The sequence below is a fragment of the Protomyctophum bolini genome (assembly GCF_963924005.1).
Source record: "Protomyctophum bolini genome assembly, chromosome: 18".
Lineage (NCBI taxonomy): Eukaryota > Metazoa > Chordata > Actinopteri > Myctophiformes > Myctophidae > Protomyctophum > Protomyctophum bolini.
The window spans coordinates 23,345,081-23,370,934 of record NC_137879.1 but is presented as its reverse complement, the minus strand read 5'-3'; the positions used below and the strand labels follow the sequence as shown (position 1 = coordinate 23,370,934).

General features: G+C 40.3%; 1 protein-coding gene across 1 annotated transcript; it reads right to left on the bottom strand.

Moving 5' to 3' along the window:
* Positions 1-74: 74 nt before the first annotated feature.
* LOC308333592 (uncharacterized protein) lies at positions 75-24,640 on the bottom strand. Its single transcript, XM_080790051.1, has 26 exons — positions 24,512-24,640; positions 23,537-23,594; positions 22,562-22,591; positions 22,290-22,463; positions 21,682-21,833; positions 21,297-21,386; positions 18,736-18,811; positions 18,070-18,236; positions 16,493-16,589; positions 16,350-16,382; positions 16,073-16,252; positions 15,139-15,293; positions 13,783-13,872; positions 13,041-13,127; positions 12,635-12,707; positions 12,256-12,419; positions 10,809-10,957; positions 5,127-5,169; positions 4,631-4,763; positions 4,472-4,498; positions 3,430-3,600; positions 1,952-2,097; positions 1,195-1,290; positions 1,028-1,106; positions 758-924; positions 75-389 (listed from the first exon to the last, which is right to left on the bottom strand). Exons 1-26 carry the CDS (start codon positions 24,533-24,535, stop codon positions 210-212), a joined length of 2,841 nt encoding a protein of 946 aa, XP_080646177.1. The 5' UTR covers positions 24,536-24,640; the 3' UTR covers positions 75-209.
* Between the last annotated feature and the right edge of the window lie 1,214 nt (positions 24,641-25,854).

The window sequence follows — 25,854 nt, the reverse complement described above, 5'->3', positions numbered from 1 at the left end:
AGCTCTAAACTCTAGAGCTTTGTAAGAACCTCCCACCCCCACGCAACTAGACGACAAGTCAGTAGGTGACATGGAAAAATAAGGGAGACATGGGTATGCAAATAGCAACTTAAACACAGACAACCATTTTCCTCCACCAATATCGGTGTTCGACAACAATGTCACAGGTGGCAGTTGATTTTAAAATGATGAGGTTAGCGCCTATAACTCTAAGCACTCCAGATCAGTAGGCAAAGAGCCATGAGGCCTAGAGAGAAACACGTTTTGGATGATCCACTTGTTGTGGCCTGGGTTGTCACTGGCTGTGCCGGCTGAACGCCTCTGAAAGTGAGGGTCATCAGCTGTGAGGTGGAGTCGCCAACATGCAGCTTGGTGCTGAAGAGGTCAATCTGTAGGGAAGACATCACATCAGTTCATCAACTACAGCAGTGGTTCCCATACGTATTATCCTGACATTCTCTGGTACCCAAACCAGTGAAAATAGCCAATGTAAGATCACAATGCGTCACATTATAGATCTGCTATTTTCCTAAAGTTTTTAAGATTTAAAATTATTACATTCTTTTGAATGTGAAAATCCTTTTTTATGTTATCTTTGAAGATCTTTTGAAATAATTTCTTTTTAAAATGGGGTGTCCCCCAAAGATGAGTATATATTGACCGATTATTTGGGAAAAAGTGAACTACAGAACCTCTTATCAGAGCTGTAACATTATATGATTTCAAATCGGTTGAATCCATGTAAAATGAAACTCACCAGATCTTTGCTGACTTTGATTGTTTCCTTGAACACAGTCCAAACTACAGCTTCATTACATAAGGGGGTGGTCAATGAGCCGAGGTAGCGGTAGTACTTGGTACGATCCACTCCACTTAACAGATCATCCAGGGAAAGGCGAGCAGCAGTTATTGGTACCTGCTGGTCTGTAGACAGATGCATTGACTGGTGAAGGAACTGCAGCTGATCCTTCATTTAATTAATTACAAGGTCAAATTTCAAGGGAAATTATGAAAAACAAATGCTTACTGTGCTGTGTAACGCTGGACAAGTAGGTGGTCAAGGTGTTCCAGCTTGCAGGTGATTCAGTTGCGTCACCTGACATTTCCTGTTAAAGTGCAGTAAACACTGGATTACCACATATACTGTAGGTCCCGTTATTAACACCTGATGTTAATGTGGATCCCCTTCTTTACCTCTATGAAGAACCCAAGAGCAGCAAGCCCAGTGGAGTCTTCGACAGCGTGTCCCCCATCCCCATTATATGAGGACTTGATATTGACAATGTGCAACTAAGAGGGAGAGAAATTAAGAAACAAGTAAGTGGTTTATTTTGAGGAACAATAAGGACGATTCTCTATTCCCTTTACAATGTGCTAGAACACTGGGATTGCTGAGGTTGAGCCACTGGAGCGAAACACGTACAGTACCATCAGCTCCCACTAGTACTTACTGGACGACATAAGCGCAAATACATGCTCCCTGCTTCCGAGGTTTTCGGAAAGGGAGGACATAACTGTGACACATATAATAATATATATGTAGTCACTCAGAAGTTCTGATGGGCGGTCTCAGAACTCCTGCACCTCCAGATGTCCTAACCTCGCATCGGCGGTTTAGAAACAGACCAGGCTTTCCTCCGATGTGGAAAGCCTGGTGTGTTTCTAAATGGCAGTGTGATCCGGTCGGGAGCGGATGGTAACTTACGTCATGTTGTTGTAGTCACTGATTTGTAATCATCAGGCAGGAAACGACAACCAGAATAAGAACTACACAAAATAATTCCTAGGTAGGCCCTAATTAATAAAATAGAATTTCATTTCATTTTTATAATGAGTTGGCAGTGCCCAGGATCAAACACAGAAACTTAGTTCAAAGGTGGGTGCTCTACCGACTGAGCTACACAGATACTACAATACAATACAAAAGATTATTCATTAATTTGAAACATACCTCCATGGGGTATTTATGGCCATCCACAGTGTGCTCTGAGCCGCCGACTGAAGAGCCATTGCCCCAATGCAAGTGGAACTGCAGGCTGTCATAGGCATCAGCTAGACCACCTCCTGAAATACTGACCCCACTAAGTCCTACTTTGACTGTGTGTGTGTGTGTGTGTGTGTGTGTGTGTGTGTGTGTGTGTGTGTGTGTGTGTGTGTGTGCGTGCGTGCGTGCGTGCGTGCGTGCGTGCGTGTGCGTGCGTGCGTGCGTGTGTACGTGTGTTCGGGGATGGGGGGTGGGGGTGACAGGAAATATTATTAACATCTTGTACAGTTATCATTCTGTAGTTGAACAAACACAATTCAAAGAGGAAGGTAATTGTCAGGTACTGTACTGTATGTGTACAGATTGAAGGCACTATGGGAGGTGACCAGATCTATTCATAATATCCACTGAGCCATTATGTAATCCTCACATGAAAATGAAGGCAGGGACACACATGAGTAGTGTGTTCTCAATAAAAAACAATTTAGCCCAATTACCATATATGTATAGGCTCTCTATGGTCATTTCTTAAATTACACAGTAATTGAAGTACTGTACTTACGTACAATTTTGAGGTATTCTTACTGAAGCAAACTGTATGTGCATATATTTCTACCACATTTCAGAGGTAAATGTTGTACTTGTTACTCCAATACAGTTATATTTGACAGCTCAGTTACTTTTCTGGTTAGATTATTATAAAGAAAATAAAAAACATAGATAACTGATACATCATGACATATAGGCTAAGTTACCCAGCAGCACATTAAAGGGATATTTCACTTTAAAAAAAAAAACATTTGGTCATTTCATCGTCTACTCAGGCTTATGTGAACACCTCAGACAGTTTAAGTTGCTTGATTCAGTATTTAGAGATTTCATTTGATATTCCTTTTAGCTGCTCCCCCTTCCTATACAAACCCATTGTAACTTCAACTTCAAAACACGGTTACCTCACGTATTAGGAGGGCAGTATCGGTCACCAGAGAAAAGGACAGGTGTTTTCGATTAATCTATCATGGTTAAAAAGGAGTTTGAATGGGTTTGTATAGGAAGTGGGCGGGGCAGCTAAAATGATGATAGATGATAACATGACCAAAGGTTTTTTGGAAAGTGAAATATCCCTTTAAATAAAGTCAGCCCCAGCTTTAGCTGCAACATTAATGATGAATATTCTTAATTGCAACCGTGAAATGCTGCATAATGTTTGGCATTGTGCCACCACGTACTGCATTCAAAATAAAATAAAGTCTGTCGGGTGGAAACCTCATTATGTCCAAAACGGATTAAAATTTAAAACTAGAAGATCGACATGCTCAAAACGCATGATCTCCTACTTTTGATGCTTTTCTGTGATGCTATAGTATAATCAAGTAGGGCGTTAATTTACGTATATGGATATAAGAGCTTTCTGCTTGCCCGACAACATTGAAAAGGTCTCTCACTTGTTTTGCCAGTGTTGGAGATGTTTGTCAATGACGTGTTGCTGTCGAACTTGGTAAAGGTGAATGCTCCCAAATGGGAGTCGCCGGTGGCTGATGCCGAGACGATGTTAATGGGAGACTGCCTGGTACCATTACAATGACTCGGAGCAATGGTCGGCCAACGGGTATAGTCTAAAAGAGCACAAACACAAGAGTTTCAATTAGTCAAGCAGCTACAGTAGGTGTTCATTGTATTAATCACATAATTGTATTATTAACAACTTAGATCCCATATGGTTGAGCGGAGCCCCTCAAGAGTCAGGACTCGATACTACTAGTGTATTCTTTTTTAAATGAGCACAACATTCTTGAAACATTTCAATCTGGTTTTAAAGCTTTCCATAGCACTGAGTCTGCACTGCTCAAAGTTTTTAATGATCTTTTAATTTCCACAGAAAATGGTGACACTGTAATTATTTTACTCTTAGATTTAACTGCTGCTTTTGACACAATAGACTATAATATTTTAATATCACGCCTGGAGCACAGTGTAGGTATCAGGGATACCGTCCTAGACTGGTTCAAATCTGCAATAGATCCTTCTCAGTTAAATTTGGTCATCATACATCTTCTTCCTGTCATCTGGAGTCCCCCAAGGTTCAATTATTGGCCCCATCCTGTTTTCACTATATCTTCTCCCCCTAGGACTCATCTTAAAAAACATGGCATCTCCTATCATCTATACGCAGATGACTCCAAAATATACATGCCTAAATAGAAATAGCAACACCCCCCTATCCCCTCTCTTTGAATGTTTAAAAGATATTAAAGCCTGGATGGCCCTACATTTTTAAAATATAAATGAAAGTAAAACTGAAGTAATAATGTTCGGACCAAAGTGTCATTAACGCTCCTCCCTTAGACCTGGGCCCACTTCAAACCTTTGTGGCAGATCAACAAGCTTGTATTGATCTGTGTGCTATATCCGAACACACGTCAAGTACCACTGGTCTGCGTATACTTGCGTAGGTATTTCAAGGAATATTATGCGCAATAGACTTACTGCAACTTGGAAGATGGTAACACCAATCTGCGGGAGAAAACAACAAAAACAAAAGGTTCATTATAGCCATACGGCCATGCATATGCAACTGGATTACCAATATGGTATATATCTAAACAAAATGAACAAATGTAAAATAAAACCAAACACTTGGCCTACCGACTGCGTCCGAAGCCCTGACTTCCGCCTTGACTACAGCCTTATCCGCCTTGACTACAGTCCAATCATCCGCCTTGACTAGAGCCCAGCTTGACAAGAGAGCGCAAGAAACCAACACAAGAAGCCACTTCATCTAAAAAGAAACAGACAGAAAACAGTGAGTGACAGCAATTCACGTCACTCAAATCAAATGCAAAAGAACTGTGAAATTAAATGATCAATAGACTGCAATCAAGTGATTCAATTGGCAATTAAAGTGCGCCATTGCTTCCCGCAAAGTTATCCCATTGACCATAAAGCTCTATTTAAGCTATGCCTCAAGGGGGCATTAAGGCTACAGTAGCACATCAATTTAGCCTAAATTTAAAGGGGGAAAAGCAAATTGTGTAGCGCCCAGGATTACATTAGATAATTGACACTGGGTGAAAAAATGGGTTGCAAAACCGTGGGATAAAAATGTAAGAAAAAACACCCCAAAAAATAAAACGTTTCTTACCTTCACAAAACACCTGTTGCCAGTTGCCACCTTAAAGTTGTCCCTGGGGAAGGATCAGCTCTCTTTTATTCGGTTCAGCAGAGCACGCCTCTTACCTTCCATCACCCCCGTTTCAAGATCAAGATAGGCGAACAAGTTTTTCATGTACATTGTACACCAAACAAACAATCACCTCCTCAGTATTATCACATAAAGCTCAAGGACTTAATCATCATTAATCATCCAACATTCAGTATACATAAACCCTATCATATATACCTTGCCCTGACTGAGTAGCTGCAGATCTGTGATAGGCTCTTTGAATATGTTTTTTCTCATAGCCTGTGTCTGCCAAATCTTAATAAAATAAAATAAAATGTAGACAAACTACTGGGGGAATCTGTTTAACCAACTGTTTAATCAGAACATAGGAATCGCCCTTTTAGACCAATATTGGGCAGAGGCAATCAAAGCCATAAACTCCTCCTTAATCAAGTTCACAGTACTCATTGCAGCATAGCTATAGCTAAGCACATTAAATTGTTCCCAGAACTAACAGACTTATGTTGTGACAATTAAGTGTCACCAGTCAGTCACTCACGACCAAAGACATTGTCCAACACATTTTGCACATGTCCCAAGCTCTCACTTTACTGAGAACAACTTTTCGCTACAATCTCTGAGGTAGGTTTACATCCATATTTTGGGAGTAAAGTAAATTTCCAAACTTCTCACGTTAGTTGTCTAGAACAGTGGTTTTCAACTGATTATGAACCAGAGAACACCACCCTGACTGAGAATCAACCTGTGGACCACCACCCTGACTGAGAATCAACCTGGGGACCATTGTTATGTTGGGAGGGGGGATATGGTCGTGGTGTGGGGGAAAGAAATTAACCTTCCATATTAAACTCATGCTCTCTCTTGCTGTTGTTGTAACTTATTCTATGAGTAACCAGACACTTATTATTGACAACATCGACGCATCATCATTTGTCACCAGATCATTTACTGCATTGTTTCTCAACTTTCTCTAACCCTAACCCAATACAATAAATTGCATGGTCAGGGACCACATGCAACACCTTCACGGACCACCAGTGAACGCCTCGGGATCCCACCGGAAGAAGTTACTAATGTTGCTCTGGAGAGGGAAATCTGGAGCTCTCTAGTGGAGCTGTTGCCCCCGCGACCCGACTACAGATAAGCGGTTGAAAGATAGATGGATGGATGAAGCTTTGGTCCCATGTAAGTCTGATTCCGAGCAGACTTGAGAAAAAGAAAAAGAATCATTCATACTATATGAAAACTATTGGCTACTGTTAACTATTGGCTACTGTCAAAATGCCACAGACGAAAAACAGTCTAAGTCCAAATTTCATTCTGACCCCTCCACGAAAAGGCCTCGTTGTCCTGAACCCGTATCTATCATTTATACATTATGGATCAATAGTGTGGACTTAGACTGTTTTTCGTCTGTGGCATTACTGTTGCAACCTAATGTGTTAAAAATATATATATATTTATTAATCATTGCATTTATTAATCTTTTTCTTTTTATATTTCATCAAAGCCCAACTAACCTTAGATAACCTTTTTTTTCTTCTTTTTGGGCCTTTTATGCCTTTATTGATAGTGAACCGTATACAGACAGGAAAGGGGGAAAGAGATGGGCAGTGACACGCAGCAAAGGCCGTCAGGCTCAGGAGTCGAACCTGCGGCACGCCGTCGGGCTGGCGCCCAGACGGTCCGAACCTTACATAACCTCAGATAAAACATCTATGTCATCCGAGACATAGATGTTGACACGTACAATAGAGGGTATGCGCGTGACATCATCATCATACCAGGAAGTTATGCGGAAATGCCTACTGAGTGGCAAACGACTTTCTGTCCTTGACAGCCCATACATCCAAAATGAAAAGTCATATTTGATTGCATTAAATGACTTTAATCAACATTAAACTCACTTTGTCACTCGTTTTGCCACTCGATTTGCCACTCGATCTGCCAATCACTTTATGCATGCGCATACCCTCTATAGGAAGTAACAGTTCAGATTTAGCCGACACAGTCTACAGATAAAATCATTGCTCAGGTCACAAGACGGCAAACATAACTTGTGACCTGATTGACATACACCATTCTTGGATGAATTCCATAGGAAAGATTTTCTGGTTCTTCCACCTTACAAGACCTACAGAGAAATATTACGTTGAGAACTTGACTTACACTCAAGACTTAAGCATGCCTCGGGGCGCACATGCCACCTTATTTAACTAATTTCTGTGTTCAAAAAGGATTTGTAAAGAGTGACAGATTTTCCAGATCAGTAGTCGGCAGGTTGAAACTATCAGGATGAATGTATTGCCATGACAGACAGTAAAATATATATAATAATCTTTTAATAACAATCTTTCAATCTACATGTGTATGAGGCCCCAGGGATAGAACTAAGAATCTCTTGTGCCGCCTTATTGTAGGGTTGGAGGGACTTGAGATTTGCTCTCCCAAAAGTAGCCTACTAATTTCTTAAAATAATTTCTTAAAAACATAAAAAAAAACATTGATATGTTGTACAGTATATAGGAGGTTTTCAAAACTCTCAACTGCCAGTAAGAAGTCAGCAATGATGATATACGATGATAAGAGCCCCACGCTTCACACAGGTGTGATTTGTTTTAAATAGATTAAATCTATTCTTTTCTCTAATCATGTAGATAGAGACCAAAACTTCTAATCATGTTCTTGTTGTGTTTTTTGTTGTTGTTTTGATCATGTTTTATATACTGCAATCATGTTTTCTGGATATTCTATATCTATGTACAATGTTTCATTATAATTTATATAGGTAGAGGCCTCGTATAAGCCCCTTGGGTGTTTTGCCTAGCACTTTACCCTTCTTATATTTAAATATGTATGTCCCTATGTTGTTTTTATACTGTGCTGAATAAATAAATACAATACAAATACAAATCGATTAGTTCGATTAACTGTTACATCCCAAATTCTGACACCAGGTAGCTACTGTAGTTATTGTATACTGGGTATGCGGGAAACCTCATCCTTAATGGACAGGAGAGACAGAAGACTAGATTCAGGCAACGAGGGCCTGGAATGTGTCAGGTCTACCTTGGAATGTACCAAGGTAGACAACATCCGCTCTCTTCTCTCTCTCTCTCTCCGGGCTGCTGAGGCATGGCATGAGTCTGTCAACAAGACGCTGAGCAAGGCATGAGACTCATGCTTGCAGCGACCTTCTAAGACAGCGACCTGATGAAAGGCGATGTCCTGCTCAGCGGCCTGATGACAGGCAATGTCTGTGGAGTTTGACCTTAGACCTTCACTTTTTTTGCTTTTCCTGACCCTACTGTGGACTATACCAGGATTAGTTGACTTGGACTTTAGTTCCTCCTTGAACCACCCGCAGACTATATACACACCTTGAATAATGTTGCACTGTGAATAACGTTACACCTTGAATAATGTCCTTATTGTACGGTTGTACAGCCGCACAATAAGATAAGAAAACAGCTGTGCTGTTTGTGAAGCAAGGTTTTCAATTATCCCTTTAAACTTTTTTACTTGTAAAGCTACGTTGTGACAGTTTATTCTGATTCTGATCATCTCCCACTCTGTCACTACACCTGTCCCAACTGTCGTCCCACAGTCTGGGATGGTACACCCCCTCCTCTTGCTTCGCCAACACCACACAGCAAGCATTGTCAAAAAGTCTTCTACCTGAGCCCTGAAACCCCTTCCCATCGCCATAGTCAAATCCGACATCTGTGCAATAACTCACCTTATCACAAAGACCATCACCCTCTCCCTGCAGGCTGGCCACGTTCCATCCGCTCTAAAAACTACAATTCTTACTCCCCTCTTCAGAAAAACCCACCCTCGACGCAGACATTCTTGCCAACTAACTCAAACCTCCCATTCCTCTCAGAAATACTGGGGAAAGTAGTGGCTACACAGCTTCAAAACCATCTCAACAACCTCTGTGAAAAACTTCAATCTTGTTTCTGTTTCGCCCACACCGCCCTGGTGGGTCACAAATGGCCTCCTGATGGCAGCTGATGCTGGCTTCCCCTCTCTGCTTATCCTGGACATTATGCGTTCAACACTGTCGACCATGACATCCCCTCTCTGCTTATCCTGGACATTATGCGTTCAACACTGTCGACCATGACATCCCCTCTCTGCTTATCCTGGACATTATGCGTTCAACACTGTCGACCATGACATCCCCTCTCTGCTTATCCTGGACATTATGCGTTCAACACTGTCGACCATGACATTTTACTCAACCGCCTTCACTCCATCGGACTCAGTAACGCTGCACTTGACTGGTTTAAATCATATCTTTCTGGAAGGACAGATGGATACGTTTTGATCTGCTTTCTCAATCAATAATTTCTTGTATATGTAACAATTTACATACGTCCTGTTAACTTAACGTAGCGTCAGATGACACAGGCCCTGTGCCTGTGTTCGGAGCTAAAGGAGCGCATGTTCCGGTGGGCCGGCCCCAAGGCCATTGATAAGAAGAGTGCAATAACAATTCCTTTAGGAAGACAGAAGACCACTTTTGACCGCCTGATAACGACTTAACACCAGATCAAGGGGTGATGCTACAATAATATCAACGTGACTGCCCCATGCCCAAAGATGACATCTTCTCGTCTTGGCCTATGGGGTCATAACACCTCTGAACTGTCATGAAGTTGCTTGTCATATAGTCCTTGTCCACAAGACACGGACTATCCTTTTATACAATGAAAGGAGAACTACAAAACATCACAACATATTAAACTGTCATCCAGGGCCGGTTCTAGGGGGGCCCGAGAATGTGCGCTTAATTGTTCTGCTGCTGGCGTAGTGATATGGGACACAGAAAATGTGACAGAGGGGTCAAAGTTGAACAAATGTTGCGCTATATGGTAAAAATAGGTCAACAATACAAATTACGCTAGATTTGTGGATACATTTATTTTTAATGGGTGGCCCCAGACCCCCACCAAATAACCAGAACTATAATATTCACCAAAACCAAACCAGAACTCTCACCATGGGAATCAGGCAATCAATTAATGAATGCCTTTGAAACCACTATATTAAATGCAAGTATTTCCTATACAGCTTTAAGTCCAAAATTCTGAACTAACTCATTAAAGTACCAAAAGTAGAAAATAAGTATACTTTTCATATGAAATCTTGTAGATAGGCTATTTTCAAATGGCCGAAATTTACACAAGTAGTTAATGTCCAGTACCTAGTACGTTTTCAAGTAATTGTAGTGGAGTAAAAGTGCAATATTGTCCTCAAGATGTACTGCACTGGAGTAGAAGTAAAAGTACAGTTTTCTGTACTTTTACTTATACAAAATACATTGTATGGCAATCGAGTAAAAAGTGTTAAGTCATTTTAAGAAGCACACACAAACACCCAAATCTATAAGCACATTGCAATGTGATGGATACAACTATCATGAACATCAACATAGGTGACCTTTTTTCTGACCCGTTATACATTTCCCTATACATTTCCTTTAATAGATTTGATGACGTAATTCAAAAAAATATACATTTTATAAATAAATAATAGTTAACCAAACACGCATTTCCAAACTAATTTCTGAAATTTTTAAGTGGCCTATAATACACAGGGGGGCCTCTCTGGTTACAACCAAACTATTTCAACAATGAGGCACACAGGCAGGCCACTAGAAGTAGTGATGTGAGGCGTCCTGTAGCACTGGCTCCAGTTGTGGTATAAACTTTCCTGCTATGAAGGGACTGTTGAGGGCGATATACGTTGCTGTACCCCGCGTGGCTTGGGAACAATTTCATCTGGTGGGATTAAATGATATTTTTTGTTGTAATCGATTATTAGAAGCAACTGCAAAGTTAATAGCTTCAGTCAATACATTGCACATGCAGAAGAGAAGCCCATGCAATACAAAAATATCCATAGCATCTCAAACATGTAACTTACATGTCACTTATACAGACAGAAATGCTGCAGACTTTAAGATAAACGAGTCAAACAGGTCACACGCTACCACAACAACCCATCAGCTCTTCAAACAACTGTACAAGCTATACAGTAATCTATCAGACCTTCCTTCATCTTAAGTGTGAGCCTTTGACTATAGTTTTGCAGGATGTATCAGTGGTTTTTATCTGAGATGAACCTTAGATAAACCTTGTCATGACGTAGCCACTGTCATAGCAATATACTGTGTACACACACACACACACACACACACACACACACACACACACACACACACACACACACACACACACACACACACACACACACACACACACACACACACACACACACACACAGCCTTATTTTATTATCTGCCCTGACCAAACAGGCTTTTCCTTTAAACTCAGCTGTAGAAGTTCTGGCCCTCAGGTGGGAGGCCCAGTTTGAATAGCAGGTACTGTAGGAACGCAGCTTTAAACACTCGCCATAATTTATAATTTGAAAGCTAAATTTGTCCTCCGTAGTACTATGGTGACACTTACCGACAAGACCTGGTCTTTAAGCTCAACTTGTAAATCAATTTGTGCAGCAAGTGACAGTGTCATGCTATGGAGTAGAGTAGGCTATACATTAAAACAATATATTTTACTATTTTGACCAAAATGGGTTCCCAGATTGCACAGCTACAGATATTCTGTGAACTGCTCTGAGAGTCAGCTGATTAACAACTGCATTAGATGTGAATGAGAGGATCAAGTATTGAGTTTATAACCACATGAACCCTAGCATCCCTGTTCCATATTCTACAAAATCCCTACCTGTTGCACTGGAATGCCTTGTGAGCTTGTAGTACAGCTAGCAGAGAGAAGAGATTTTGTTTTAGTTTACAAATTTGAAGGTTTTAAGTGGTTAAAGGCCATAAGGGATTCACATCTGCATAGTACAGTATTACATTACTCTACTTATATTGTTAGCAGAATCCATCTATGGATTTTGTATTTTTGTGTTTTTCGTGCAAGCTCCATCATTTTGTAGTTTCCATAAGGAGGAGGATAGTGTGAGTAAACATTAGAAACAGGTAGCCTCGGTCCCAGCCTTCAGAGAAACCGGTCACATAAGATGTTGCACTGAAGCAGTAAGTGACACGTACCAGTTTTGTGTCCACTTTGATTGGATTTTTGAAGACAGTCCAGATCACTGCTTCATTGCAGGTGGGAGTGGTAAGGGAGCCATTGTAGCGATAGTATGCCGAGCGGTCCACATCACCAATTAAGTCATCAATGGAAATGTCCTGGGTGATATCAGCTTGGCTTCCTGATTTGATAGAGGGAGGATTTTAACCACTTTGAAACCTGCTATCCCTATGCAATTTAGGGCATGTCATTATATTATCAAAATGGTGAGAAAAAACAAAACAATTTACAAGCTCACAATGTGTTGCATCGTGATCAGCTATTTTCACTATTCATTGTAGTGGAGGTAGAGGTAATAGGGCTTAAGTGGCTCAAGACGTGCGTACCGGTACGTACCTATGTCTTGAACAGAAGATAGGTATGAAGTAAAGGTTTTCCAGGCATCAGAGCTGGTCACGGAACTCCCACCCTACAGAGACATTTCATTCATTGTAATAAGGAGATTTTACTCTTCACTTAAAATTCCAATGTAGGTTATTTTATGTACTGTGTATATCAAAAGACTAAGACTGGTGCTTATTATTTAGGCAAATGTATACGTCATTGTGCAAACTTTTCTACAGCTGTCACTCAACAGAGAAGTGTGATTTCTGTCGAGTGACAGTTGTCATTCGACCAGTAGAATCTGGATATGGGGGCCAAAAAGATATGGGGCCACCATCTGACCAAAGTGCTCAAAATGTGACTATAGAAATGTTCAGCAACAGAGTCAGGTTGATAAATATTGAGCTTTTTCAATTACCTCTCCATGCCCATCTGCATCTTCATGCCCACCTCCATGTCCATCTCCATGTCCTGTTTCAGCACGTGACTTTCCACCATCTTTGGCCTAAGAAATCATTCAGAAATGTTACTTCCAAAGACAAGTTATATGGACCTCCATATGCTATCACAAGATGAGCAGCGTGAGAGGTATAGTCTTCAACATATGCAGTAGGGTTAAATCTAGTAGCCTATGGCCATGTCATTTAGGCAGAATAATAAATAAAATTAAATAAGATAAATGTCAAACTAGTCCAGAAATGGTGTGGGACAAACAATCATTTAGTCAATCTGCAATAAAAAAAAAATCAAATCGTTTTTCTACAATAATGAATATAGCCAATCTACAAGCTCTCAGCACTGGCTATTTTCGCTAATTGCTGTGCATACACTGTATGTCTTAAGTGGTTATTAATAAGTGGTGAAGAAAAGATTTAATTTAGCCAAGTGTCCAGTCACTCCTCTTTGAGACATTCACAGCCTGAAAGATAAATAACAGTAAAGCGTATTTGTGGGTAATATCCTTAGTTCTTTTCATCGGATAGAAGCTTTCACAGAACCTGCGTGCGTGTATACTGTACAAGGTCACATTATTGCTGTTATTAAAGTAGCCTACACAGTAGGCTATATTATCTATATTATGAACTCAAACACATGTATTTCTTTCCTTCCTTATCAGAAGTTGGGGTTAGGGTTAGGATAATGCAGCATGCTCACTTTACCTCAATGAAGAACCCTAGCACAGCGAGTCCATTTGAAGTCTTTATTGCCTCATCCACAGTTAAATCTTTCCTCTTGGTCACGATGTGCATCTGAAAAATGATGAACCGATTGTGCACGATTTGACAAGCATCAGCTGGAAGATGGCAGTATATCAGTAAACCAACATTTAACAGTGCTGTAATACCAAAATATTGGTTCTCAAACTTGGCATCAACGCATGGTGTTGTGTGCAGGCGCCCTACACTCTGTCTTTCGTTTTCTTTTATTTTATCCCCCTGTTCCCCTCACTGTATATATACTTTTTTTCCCTTTTCGCTTCCTATATGATGAATTCCTGTTCTGTTCTTTAACTACATAGAAGTGTCTATTTGTTTGTCTCTAAATGTTTTGATGAATTGAACAATGTGGACCCTGTTGTAAACAAGTGTAAGGCTTAATTGGGTTGTCCACTCACAGTTAACAGTCTTTGTATTGAGTTTGTGCTTGAAATGTACTGTAATTCTGCAAACTGTTAATAAAGATTTCAATCAATCAATCAAAGTCAGGCCGCGACCCCCCAAAATAATTTTTGTTTTGTTTTGTTAATTTCTTTATCCCACGATTTTCTAACCCATTTTTCACCCCTGTGTCTAATGTGATCCTGGGCACTGGACACCCTCCGCCAACCTGTTCCTTTCCCCTCCATCAGGCGCCCCGGCTGGCCAGGGGGAGGCAGTTTAGAGACCAGGATTACTGCATGTTTTTTGTGAGGGTGACTACACTGGGGGACACGGGGAAAACATGGAAACTCCACACAGGGGGGCCCTTTTGCCAACCCCGCCTCGGGTATGGGCACTGATGACGCGGAGGAGGGAGAACGCCGCCAGCACCCACGGCGTCCCCAGCGGGAATCGAACCCAGGACGTTCTAGCTGGGAGGCGACAGCACTACCGACTGTGCCACCGTGCGCCCGAAAAAATTTCTCTAGATAAATATTGTGAACATTTTCACCTCAAAATAATTTGAGGACCCCCCTGTGTGTAGCTGCCCACAGTTTGAGAACCACTGCTATATTACAGTATTTGTTCTGTAGCCTATTAGGGGTCTCTCCAGCTACCAATTCTATCCAATCAGGAGAGAGAACTGATACAGGATAAATAAGTGACATTAGAAGTGAAAAAGCAGACAAAAGTGGCACACTATATAGAATTGAACCAGATAAATTATATTTGGTTCTCTCTACTGATTATATAAAATTGTTATCCCAACCTGAAAATGTAATTTAAATGTACAGTACAATCGGGAGAGTGTAACATTTTATGCTAAAAAAGTTTCACAAAAACCTTCAACGGCTGGATTGATTTCATTTACTGTACCTCCATTGGGTACCTCTTGGCATCCACTGCGTGTTCTGAACCCTCAGATTTGTCCGAATTATCTCCCCAGTGGAAGTGGAACTGCAGGGTGGAGTAGGTGTGACCTAAGCCCCCCTCCGACACCTCCACCATATCATCCTTCAGCACGCATTTCACTGGCGGCAGGCAGAGATGAGTACAGTTACAGTATAGTGAGAAGTGAGTACAGGCAGCACGTTAAGAGTTAAATAAAATCTGTCACTCAACATCAACAAATCAAGTTGAAGTTGAAGTTGCTTAATTCAATATTTATACAGTATAAGCCCATGCAACTTCCCATTTCATATTGTTAACCATGTTATACCATGTGTTCAAAAATATATATATTAATTGAAAAAATAAGGACAACTCATTCATTACTAGAATATCGGTTTTAATTAATCTAGATATCAAATATGTAGATATTGAATCAAGAAACTTAAAAACTGTCTGGGGAGCATACAAAAGCCAGAGTATACGTTACAATCCCCCCAGAAGCGTTTTAAGGGAAATGCCCCTTTAACCCAGTTAGGCCAGACCTCGAAATTAAAAAGAAATCTTCTAAATCCTCCAGTTTTCTGAAATAAATATTTACACGATTTTTCTAAAATAGCAGACTTATGAGCTTGTAGATCTGCTATTTTTCAATAGCTAAATTATAACATAATGTTTAAAACACCAAAAGGATGACATGTCATGGACAAAATACAAAAATATCTGACCTACAAGTTCACAGCGTGTCATGATCTTGCACATCTTCTATTTTAGCCGTGCAACACTGACATACGACTTGTGTAAATTGATCATACAATTAGGCCTATGCTATTTTGGAGAAGTTTTCACCTATATAACAAGATGTCTTAAATAGGAATGCCAAGTTTAATGTGAATAAAACAATAGAACCCTCAACACCAACCTGTGTGACCTGTGTTAACAATGTACTTCATGGAGTGCTTGTCATCAAACTTAGTGTAGGTAAAAGCACCAAGTTTCTCATCCTTCATGACACTCTTGGTCTCTATGTTGACGGGTGACTGCTTCTCGCCATCACAGGAGGATTTAGGCAGAAGATGCCATTTAGTGGGACTGTAGTAATCTGAGGAGAATTAATATTTTGATATCTTGTGTACAGTATGTATCGTAATAGTGTCAACCCAAAAAGGGCTGGGCACCTAAGAAATCAATCTACTTACTGCAGTGATCATGATGATAGCACCATCCATGACCTACAGAATGAAACAAAAGAAAGAAAACAAAAACAGATACATTTTTGTTCGGTTAATCTCATCACAAAGGTCGTTGGTAGTGATTCCACGACATTCCAGACCATGCTCACCTGGAATCGCAGGGGAAGCATAAACATAGCGTCCATGTAGATCCTGTTTTGGCCGATACACATTTTTGAGCGCAGTCCTCATTGGGAATCGTTTCATCTAAAAAACCAAGACATAAATTGGTCGTTGAGACTCATGGTTTGTTCCAACTTTCCAGCCATGTCTGGATGTTAAACAACAGTATGACTTTAACCTCATGCGATAGTCTCACAACATGTCACATTAATCCTCTGAAAGGAAATCCATTTGACATGCTTATCTGCTTTTCTCTTTTTCTGTGTGCATTTGCACACAGATTTCTGAAACATAAAATATTAAGTGAATCATCTGTACAGTATGTCAGTGATGTATACATTGGTATGTCAAGTTAGAGAAGCGCTCCAGCCATGCATGACGTCAAACCAATAGTATTATTTCGTAATAGCCTACTATCCCTGAAGGGAGTCACCTGATTGACAAACCTGCAGGCAATGAACAGACTGACACGACCGATACGCGTGTAACTAATGGCCCGTTTGAGGAAATACTGGTAGCTGTCACCGAGATAACACATAGAGATGAAATGCATTAGTGCGTAGTACAGTATGAAAAAACTGATAAGGGTGATGGAGAGATTATGTACAGTAGACATGCCATTGAATAGCATGCAGACATAAAGGGATATTTCACTTTAAAAGAAACTACTCAGGCTAATGTGAACACATATTTCACTTTCAAAATAAACTTTGTCATTTTATCGTCTACTCAGACTTATGTGAACACCCCAGACAGTTTTAAAGGTTTCATGACATTCATTTAAATCTTTTAGCAAGATATGGTGTACCAGCATATACAATAATGTCAGACTAAAGAGGTCCTTTGTCCATCAGTCGACCTTGAGGCTTAATCAGGAGTTGTAGTAGCCACAGGGTAATCTACGCGGTGGATATTGTTCTTGTCTTCATGTCTTTATGTATGTAAATTGTTCTTTGTGTTATGTCAAATGTGTGTAATGTATACATGTGTTCTGGCAGTTCTGCATACTTGGCTGCTGGGTCGCAAGACAAACTTCAGTGTGAACTGACAATAAAGTGCTATAGGCTATCATATCATATCAGCTCAGAAATACCTGTCAAGAGTGAGGGATGCTCACAGCTAGTCAACGAGGGGATCAAGTTCATTTGATCTTACCCAGGGCATTTAAGGGAAAATATGTGTTTTATTACGCCGTCGCAGCCACTCAGTGGAATACTCTCCCAGCATATCTGAAATTCCTAAATAGTAAATACCCTAGCAAAGTAAGAGAAATGGGGGAAGTCATGCCTTCTTAACACTTAACATTTAACAATTCAATTCTTACCAAAGGTTTAATTTTTTTTTTCTTATAATAGTAGCAACATTGCTACTATAAGTCCCCAAGAAGGCTGCTATACTGCTCGCTCAGTTAATGCAGACCACTATCACTATAGGCTACTCTAGTTTAGGGTCATGTGATATTGGACACAATCTACAATAAAAAGAAACCTGTGTGTGTGTGTGTGTGTGTGTGTGTGTGTGTGTGTGTGTGTGTGTGTGTGTGTGTGTGTGTGTGTGCACTCACCAGTTCTTTGCTGACTTTAATTGGTTCCTGAAACACGGTCCAAACCACTGCTTCGTTGCAGTCCGGGGTGGTCAGGGAACCCATGTATCGATAGAATTTGGTCAGATCCACACCTTCAATCAGATCACTGATAGAGATGTTGTGTGTGATGTCAATGTTGTGTGAGTCTATCAATAGAAAATACATTGGCTTTAAATGAACTTCTACAGCTACAGAGACGATCAAGGTCTGTACTTGAACAGCCACAGTCAAGGTGCTGCTTTCACATGCAGAACATGACAAAGCGGTGCATAACTTGCTCCATTATTACAAATATTTTCTTTTCATTTAGGTGCAATTTGTGCAAACACATGATGGACGAGTCTACTGAGTCGGTCATCGTCAGGTCAATGAAGGCACCAATCTGGGGCCAAAGATTCTACTTGCTTACAAGATATGCCAAAATGTACTAGGAGGATTGCTATAAAACCTACTGAGCACATTCATGCTCCCTGGAAAAGAATCCCCAACTATTTGAGCGACGCCCATGACCTTGCCTCTAGTGCCACCCTCAGGCCAAAGTGTCAACTTCGGCACAAACAGTGTTCAGGGGTCTGCCTCTGCCATGACAGTCACACCTCACCAGGGACCATGTCAGGGTACACACAAGTGAAACAGTGGACCAACCTATAGAGGAGATGTTCTCCAGGTAAGATGTGAAATCTTCCCATGTTTGTGAGGTAGAAGCTCCTTCTTCTGTTGCCTACAGAGAATAAATGATGGTGTTAGTGTTTTCTTTATTATCAAATACAGATCAAACGTTTGTTGAATTTGTGAGAGATGTTGGTCCACTTTAACCGATGGTGTTTGGCATCAGAGGTTAAAACCTTTAAAGAGCTGTCTGACTTGATAACTCTGGAACAGTTTAAATACTGTGTTCCAGCTACTATTGCTACCTACATAAATGAGAGAAAAGTTAAAACACCTCAGGAAGCAGCCGTGTTGGCTGATGAGTATTGTTTAACCCACAAATAATTTGGTGAGGACTGGGGTATGCACCAGACCAGTGGTCCAGGATGTAGGCCTACTGAAAAACCTGTTGTGGCTCAGGGAGCTTCAGATTGTGCTCAATTTGAGGCTGGTTCATGGAAAAAGGATGACCTTGACAATTGTCATTATTGCCACAGTAAAAGGCATTGGAAAAAGCATTGCCCTGCTATTAAAACTAAAGAGAAGTTGTCAAGTGGTGCACAAATAAAACCTGTTGCTTTGGCTGCCCCTGTCATAAAATTAAATAAAGCCGTTTATTCAGCATTTATTTCAGAGGGGCATGCGTCTCTGCCTGGTGGAAAGGCAGTTGCAGTGAACATCTTGAGATATACAGGCGCACTACAAACATACATCAAGCCATAATTACATTCTCCTCTCGAGGATTAGGCTCCATCACAAGGAACTCTATGCATGGGATGAAATCATTTCAGTTGTGACTTCTATAACGGTTACAATAATAACAATTAAATAAACCAATTATAGCAAAAATGAGGGAGGTGGTGGGTCAGTTCAGAATAGGAATCACTACAGAAATCAGTAAATAACAGTGATTTATTAACTCAAAACTAAATAAAGTTTTCAATAACAAAATAGTCACTTAATTAAATCAAAATAAAATAAACTGCCTCAAAAGGGATGGGTGTGAGGTTCAAGTGTCCTGGCACTGTCCAAAGCTAAACTTAAATGTCCAAAAAATAAATCCAAAATGGAACCCAGTCAATGCTTAGCCCTACAAGTCAGAACCCAATGGTACTGAAGTTTGACATTTTGGAGACCCAGTAGCCATGGGGTCCTATTCCACCTCTACCCTGCCACCGGGTACGCACACATAATTAAACATAAATACGTCGGATACGTCCTGTCTGCGCTGTTTGAGGGCTTTTGTTCATTTGAGGGCTTCTGAATGTGTGAACTATAAGTACCTATAAATACCGCTGCGAATTCTCCTGTGACGCGGAAGCCGTTAAGTATTTTAAATTTATGTTTGACCGATTTGGAAGCTTTGATTCATCTCTTCCTGCCTTGTTTATTTACCGTTTATTGTACCGCCTCCCGCTGTGCGGTTGGCTTGTACGTGGCTACGTATGTTCCTGCCTCTGATCTCATAGCTATAGCCACTAGTTAGCCAGATAGGCGGTACAATGAGGTGTCAATAAACAAGGTAGGAAGAGAAGAATCAAAGCGACCAAATCGGTCAAACAAAAATACTTAACGGCTTCCACAGGAGAATTCGCAGCGGTATTTATAGGTACTTATAGTTCACACATTCAGAATAACTCAAACTAAAAGAAGCCCTCAAACGGCACAGACACGACGTATCCGACGATATTTATGTCCGCGTTCTATCATTTAAATACGAAAACACAGTAACGCACAGGGACCCCCACGGGTAGCCCGGTTCGGCACGAATCGATTGGGCTGACCCAGGGGGTTTCGAGAGGGGCTAGTCAATGCTGTGTAGTGGTAAGTCTCCTCTTACCACCGTCCTCAATCGCATCCAAACTCCAGAAATGGGTAGAAGGTCTCTTAATCCAAAGGTAGAATCCAAATTTTATTTTTGGGAAATATTCCTCTTGCCTCTTCAGTAGACTGTCTGTCTCTCTACACCTCCACTCTGGACTGACAGAGTCAATCTCTCCAGGTGGCTCAAACAATGTGATTGCCCCTCACTCCATCAGCCAGGTGAGCTGTGGGCGGGGCTTCCCAATCACTGCCTGTTGCCATAGCAACACATGTATCTAGCTGGTTTCTCATGGCATATAGTCCAGCAGATAACTAGAAAAAACTCATAGCGTGGCAGATTGGTGGAAAATAGTAAAATACATGAAAATAGTGCATAACAAACAAAAAATGCATAGAAACCAATGTGACTCTGGGCACAGATGTTACACTTCTTATCAGCCAAACATGTTAATTGTATGAAATATGGTGACGATCTTCTGTAAATCGTAGACTGATATGCGTAAGCGGTCTCAAAACATTGTTTGTCAGATGAGAACGAAACTAAGATTTGATCCTGAGATGTCAGGAAGTGTCCAGATGATCACGTGTAAAATATTTATATATATTTACAGTATATTTAAATATTTATTTATATATAATATAAACACTTGTATAGATGTCCCAATTTTTTGTCAAATGTTATAGAAGCTCACATGAAGCTCACATTTTCTTCATGAACTAGTGTGGCAACGTACATTTAGGAAGAAGCCCAGAACCGCAATTCCCTCTGGATCATCCTTGGCCTGTTGTACAGTAAGACCTTTCTTCAGGCTAACAATGTGCATCTGTGGAGATCAAATAATTTCACAAGTAAACACAGTTGAGCAAAACGAAACAAAAACAAGCATATGTTTATTATTATGCTTGTAATCCCTTAATCATGATGTAACTTCAACCAATACTGTATATCAGTGGTTCTCAAAATGTGGAGCCCCAGAGGTCCTTGGGAGGTTCTGGGGAGTACCCAGCAAAATTAGTTAAAATAGCAACAAAATATTTTCAGATGGGGGTCCACAGACAAGTACAAATCAATGTGAGGGTCCTTGACATGAAAATGATTGTGAAACACTGCAATATTACCTCCATGGGGTATCTATACCCATCCACGGTGTGCTCTGAGCCGGGGTGAAAATCTGTATCTCCCCAGTGGAAGTGAAACTGGAGAGTAGAGTAGATTCCATTGAGGCCCCCTCCACTCACTTCTACCTGGTCCTCCTCCAAATTGCACTTCACTAAACCAAAGGAAAGGTGACACAATATACCATGCATGCTTCTTAAAGTGGGGTGTGGTTCCAGGGGGTCCTCAGCTAAGTGAATAATAGTTTATACAATTAAGACCCTTGTTAATATTTTGGCTGTAAGCAAATAGCACATCTACAAATTTTGTAGTTTGTAAGTTTGAAGGTCTGCCATTCTTTTTATATCTTGACAAATCCCAGGCCCTGGCACAAATCCCTGACAAACAATCTTTTCAAAGGGGGTTCCGTGGACAAATACAGATCAATGTGGGGCGCCTTGACATGTTTGAGGAGTGAGGACTGTAACTAGAGTACGTTTTTCTATTCTGTTGTTGGTATGTTGATACGATACATTTACTATACACAGCATGCACACACATCAGAGCACGGTGGACAAAGGAATTAAGGGCTCACACTGATGATGTGTATATATGATGCAAGTATTATTACCTGTATGACCGGTGTTGCTGAGAGACTTTATGACATGCCGGTTAGAGAAGTTCTGAAACGTGAAGTCACTGAGTTTGGAGTCCGATACGACATGGTTGGTATCAATATTGACGGGAGACTGCCTGTCTCCTCCACAAGCATCAGAGATATGGGCCCAGTGGCTGGGGGTGAGCTCTGACAGAAATAATAATATACCACACACCATTGAATAATCTCCTTTACATTTTGATCCAGATATACATTATACAGTATACTGTAAAAACGGTCCTTACCACAGCCATTATAGCACCATTCACTGCCTCCTGAAAGAGAAAACATTGCATATTGGATCCAAATAGAACAGCCAATTCACAAGACCAATGGGTCAGCAGCATATCGCCTGAGCTATACGCGAGGTCGTAAGGCTGATATCAGTTATCAACTTTTCACCCTGGGCGGCGGTGCAAATAACATTGCATTTTAATTTTCAAATTGGCATGTGTACTATTTGAAAATGAAAATGCAATGCGATTTGCTTTTGCTTTTTCATTCTGTCATAGCCTGACCACACCTGGAGATGAAATGTAAATGCTATTGCATTATATTTTCACTTAAATGCGTTCAATATCTGAAGGTTAAAAAGCATTATATTATTTCATTTGAATTGTATAAATTGCATTTTCATTGTAATATTGCCCACTAATTTGTGTCATAGAATGAGCACATCTGTAGTTTAAATGTAAATGCTATTGCATTTTAGATTTATTTTTGTCTCATGAAAAGCGTTAATGACCTGAAAATGAAAAAGCATTTATCTTATTTCAATTGACTTTTCGTATTTGCCATTTCATTTGAATTTTGGCAGCTTTATGCATCCATAGAATTGATGCACAATCTATGTAAAGCGACATGGATAAAGGCACTATATAAATGCACCATTTACCCTCTAAGCTTTTTTTTTATTACTCCCCTCGCCCAGGGGAATACATTTTGGTTTAATTAATCCACATCTGAGTGGATCAGATTGGGATTTTCTTACTTCTTATTGACAATGTTTGCTGAGAAGGTTCTATGCTCAAAGAGCAGATATAAAAGTGATCCCAATTCCATTTATTTTCTTTTTTTACTGTCCAAAATCCAAATCGAATCCACTCAGATTAAACACACTATGTTTCATTAGTGACCTACTACAATTCACAGAATGCCTGGATACCAACTATGTACAGTATAAGGCACAGACATACAGAATTATATTGCAGTGCACTCACCAGATGCTTCAGAAAATACTCCCAAGCACAGATACAGCAGAAGGCAAGCTAGATGCATCTTTGGAAGAAGAAAATAAATGAAACAATTAACAGTCACACTGGACGCTGATTAGTCAGGCAATTGATGAGTGATTGACTGACAATCAGCTGAGTGTCAGTGTCAGTGTCAATGAGTGTCAGTCCAGATTTGAACCCTTTGCTCTCCTTTTCTCCAAGTTGACTTCACAGTTGTATTAAGTCAATAACATGTCTTTGCAATTTCTGGTGTGACATCTGGGATGTCCCAATTGTGATGTGTTGAGCAGGGAGTATCTATACTATTCTATAGAATATATATTCTATAGAATCCAGGTCAGTCCAGGTATCACACAGACACAGATGAATGTCACTAAGCTGGTTTATTTGGCAGCCAACTAAATAGAGCATTGATTCAGTAATCGCTGTTAAAGAATTAAACGGTTAAACTTAACAGTTAATAACTAATTGAATAAATCGAAATGTCTCTGCTTTTGCATGTGATGTGACAGACAAGGCACTTTTCATTTGATTCTATTTCTCATGCCATTGCCTGGCCCTGTATCGCAAATGGTCAAATAACTATTTGATTAAGGAATATAATGCCTTTGTATTCTTATCAGCAATGTGTAGATTTTTATGTTAGACATTGAGGGAAATTAAGATTATAAAAAACAAACAAAAAAACTTATCTAAAGTGCATGTAACCTTGCCAGTGATTCTTCAAAAAGTTTGTACTGCAAGTGTAATTGCATAAAACTAACTGAAAAGGGCCATATTTCTGACGATACGTGCCAATTAAAATCACATTTATAATTCCACAGTGGGAAACATTTTTTTTACATCAGAAATGTCATTGCAAATGTCATTGACATAACATCTGCCACAGATTGTCGAGACCCTACTGCAATGGTGATACACCCATTATTTCTACCATACAAAGTGACAATCACATCTTACCTTATATCCAGGTTTCTCCTTCATAATGTGAAGAGAGGATGATGTATCAAAATGATCCAACAGGTTCAAATCAATTCAGCTAGGGACATGGGAGGCAAGAAACAAGCATCTCAAGGTGTTTGAAGTCAGGGATATAGGGAGGACCAATACATGGGAGGGGGCCCAGTGTGTATACAACATTACGTTTCATGGAAAATGGTATTAGCTTGACTAGTTTGTTCCAGTTGCAATATTTTTGAACCGTGCAATACAAAATACAGGTGGCTAGACTCGAGAGACGCCACCAGTGAACCAAAATTGTGCAGGTTCTCATCCTTTATTTTGTTTCTTATTGAGTGGCGCAACCACTCCTATAGACAGCTATGTGTGTCCCTGCATGGGTCCCTGGGTCTGTCCGAACACTGTTGCACAGCCTAACACACAGACATACTCAGGCCAGGGATGAGGGCTTGTACAGTACAGTACAGTACAGTACAGTACAGTACAGTACAGTACAGTACAGTACAGTACAGTACAGTACAGTACAGTACAGTACAGTACAGTACAGTACAGTACAGTACCACTCACTTCAGACGGGTCTGATTTTTCCCCCTATTTTTCCCCCATCTAAGGGTCAAATTATCATAACAAATGTTACAGTGACACATCAGAATGATTATGTGTTGCATTAGTTCTTGTCCAGCCAAGGTGACAGGAGTTTAGGTCTGTACAACTCAATTTGATTTCCTGACAGTGAGAATACCAGTAGGTGAAACACTACATTAGTTCTATAGGAACGTCATGCTCATTGCTGCGGTTACAGTACATCCCCTATAATACAGTCTGTTTATACACGACTGTTTGTAGGCCTACGTGACAACAGTAGCATCTTAACATTTGCAAGTGACACCACAGGAATAACAGTACAGTAGAAAGATCTAACTAAAATGTATTATAACTAATTAACCTCTCTCATAAATGCCAATAAGACAAAAATGAATCATTGTGCCAAGATCAGAGAAAATCACACTTCTATTTCCATCAATGGGAAAGAAAAAGGGAGTGTACGAGTCAAATGTGTAATAGCTTGAGGTGTTTCTAGTCAATCCTTTCCGTGTTTACACAACATACAAAACTTCCCTACGTGCCCTTCAATAAACCTTATCACCTTGCATTAGTCACATCTCATTGCACTAATCCAGCCATGCCTCACTGGCACTGTTTCAACAGTACAAAGAGGAAATTATGCAAGCTTAAGGAAGAGGAATTAAATCAAACGCCTTAGATCAGCATCCTGAGCATTTCAAATGCCAAGAATACAATTTCTAATTCACGTAATGGTTCAATATGTGAGATTGTTGCAA

Coding starts and splice junctions, on each gene's coding strand:
- LOC308333592 (XM_080790051.1), bottom strand. CDS start 24,535: ATGAAGGAGAAACCTGGATATAAG. Junction 3,601..4,471: donor TTACCATCTTCCAAGTTGCA/GTAAGTCTATTG, acceptor GTGCTCTTTTAG/ACTATACCCGTTGGCCGACC. Junction 390..757: donor TCAAAGTCAGCAAAGATCTG/GTGAGTTTCATT, acceptor TCTTCCCTACAG/ATTGACCTCTTCAGCACCAA.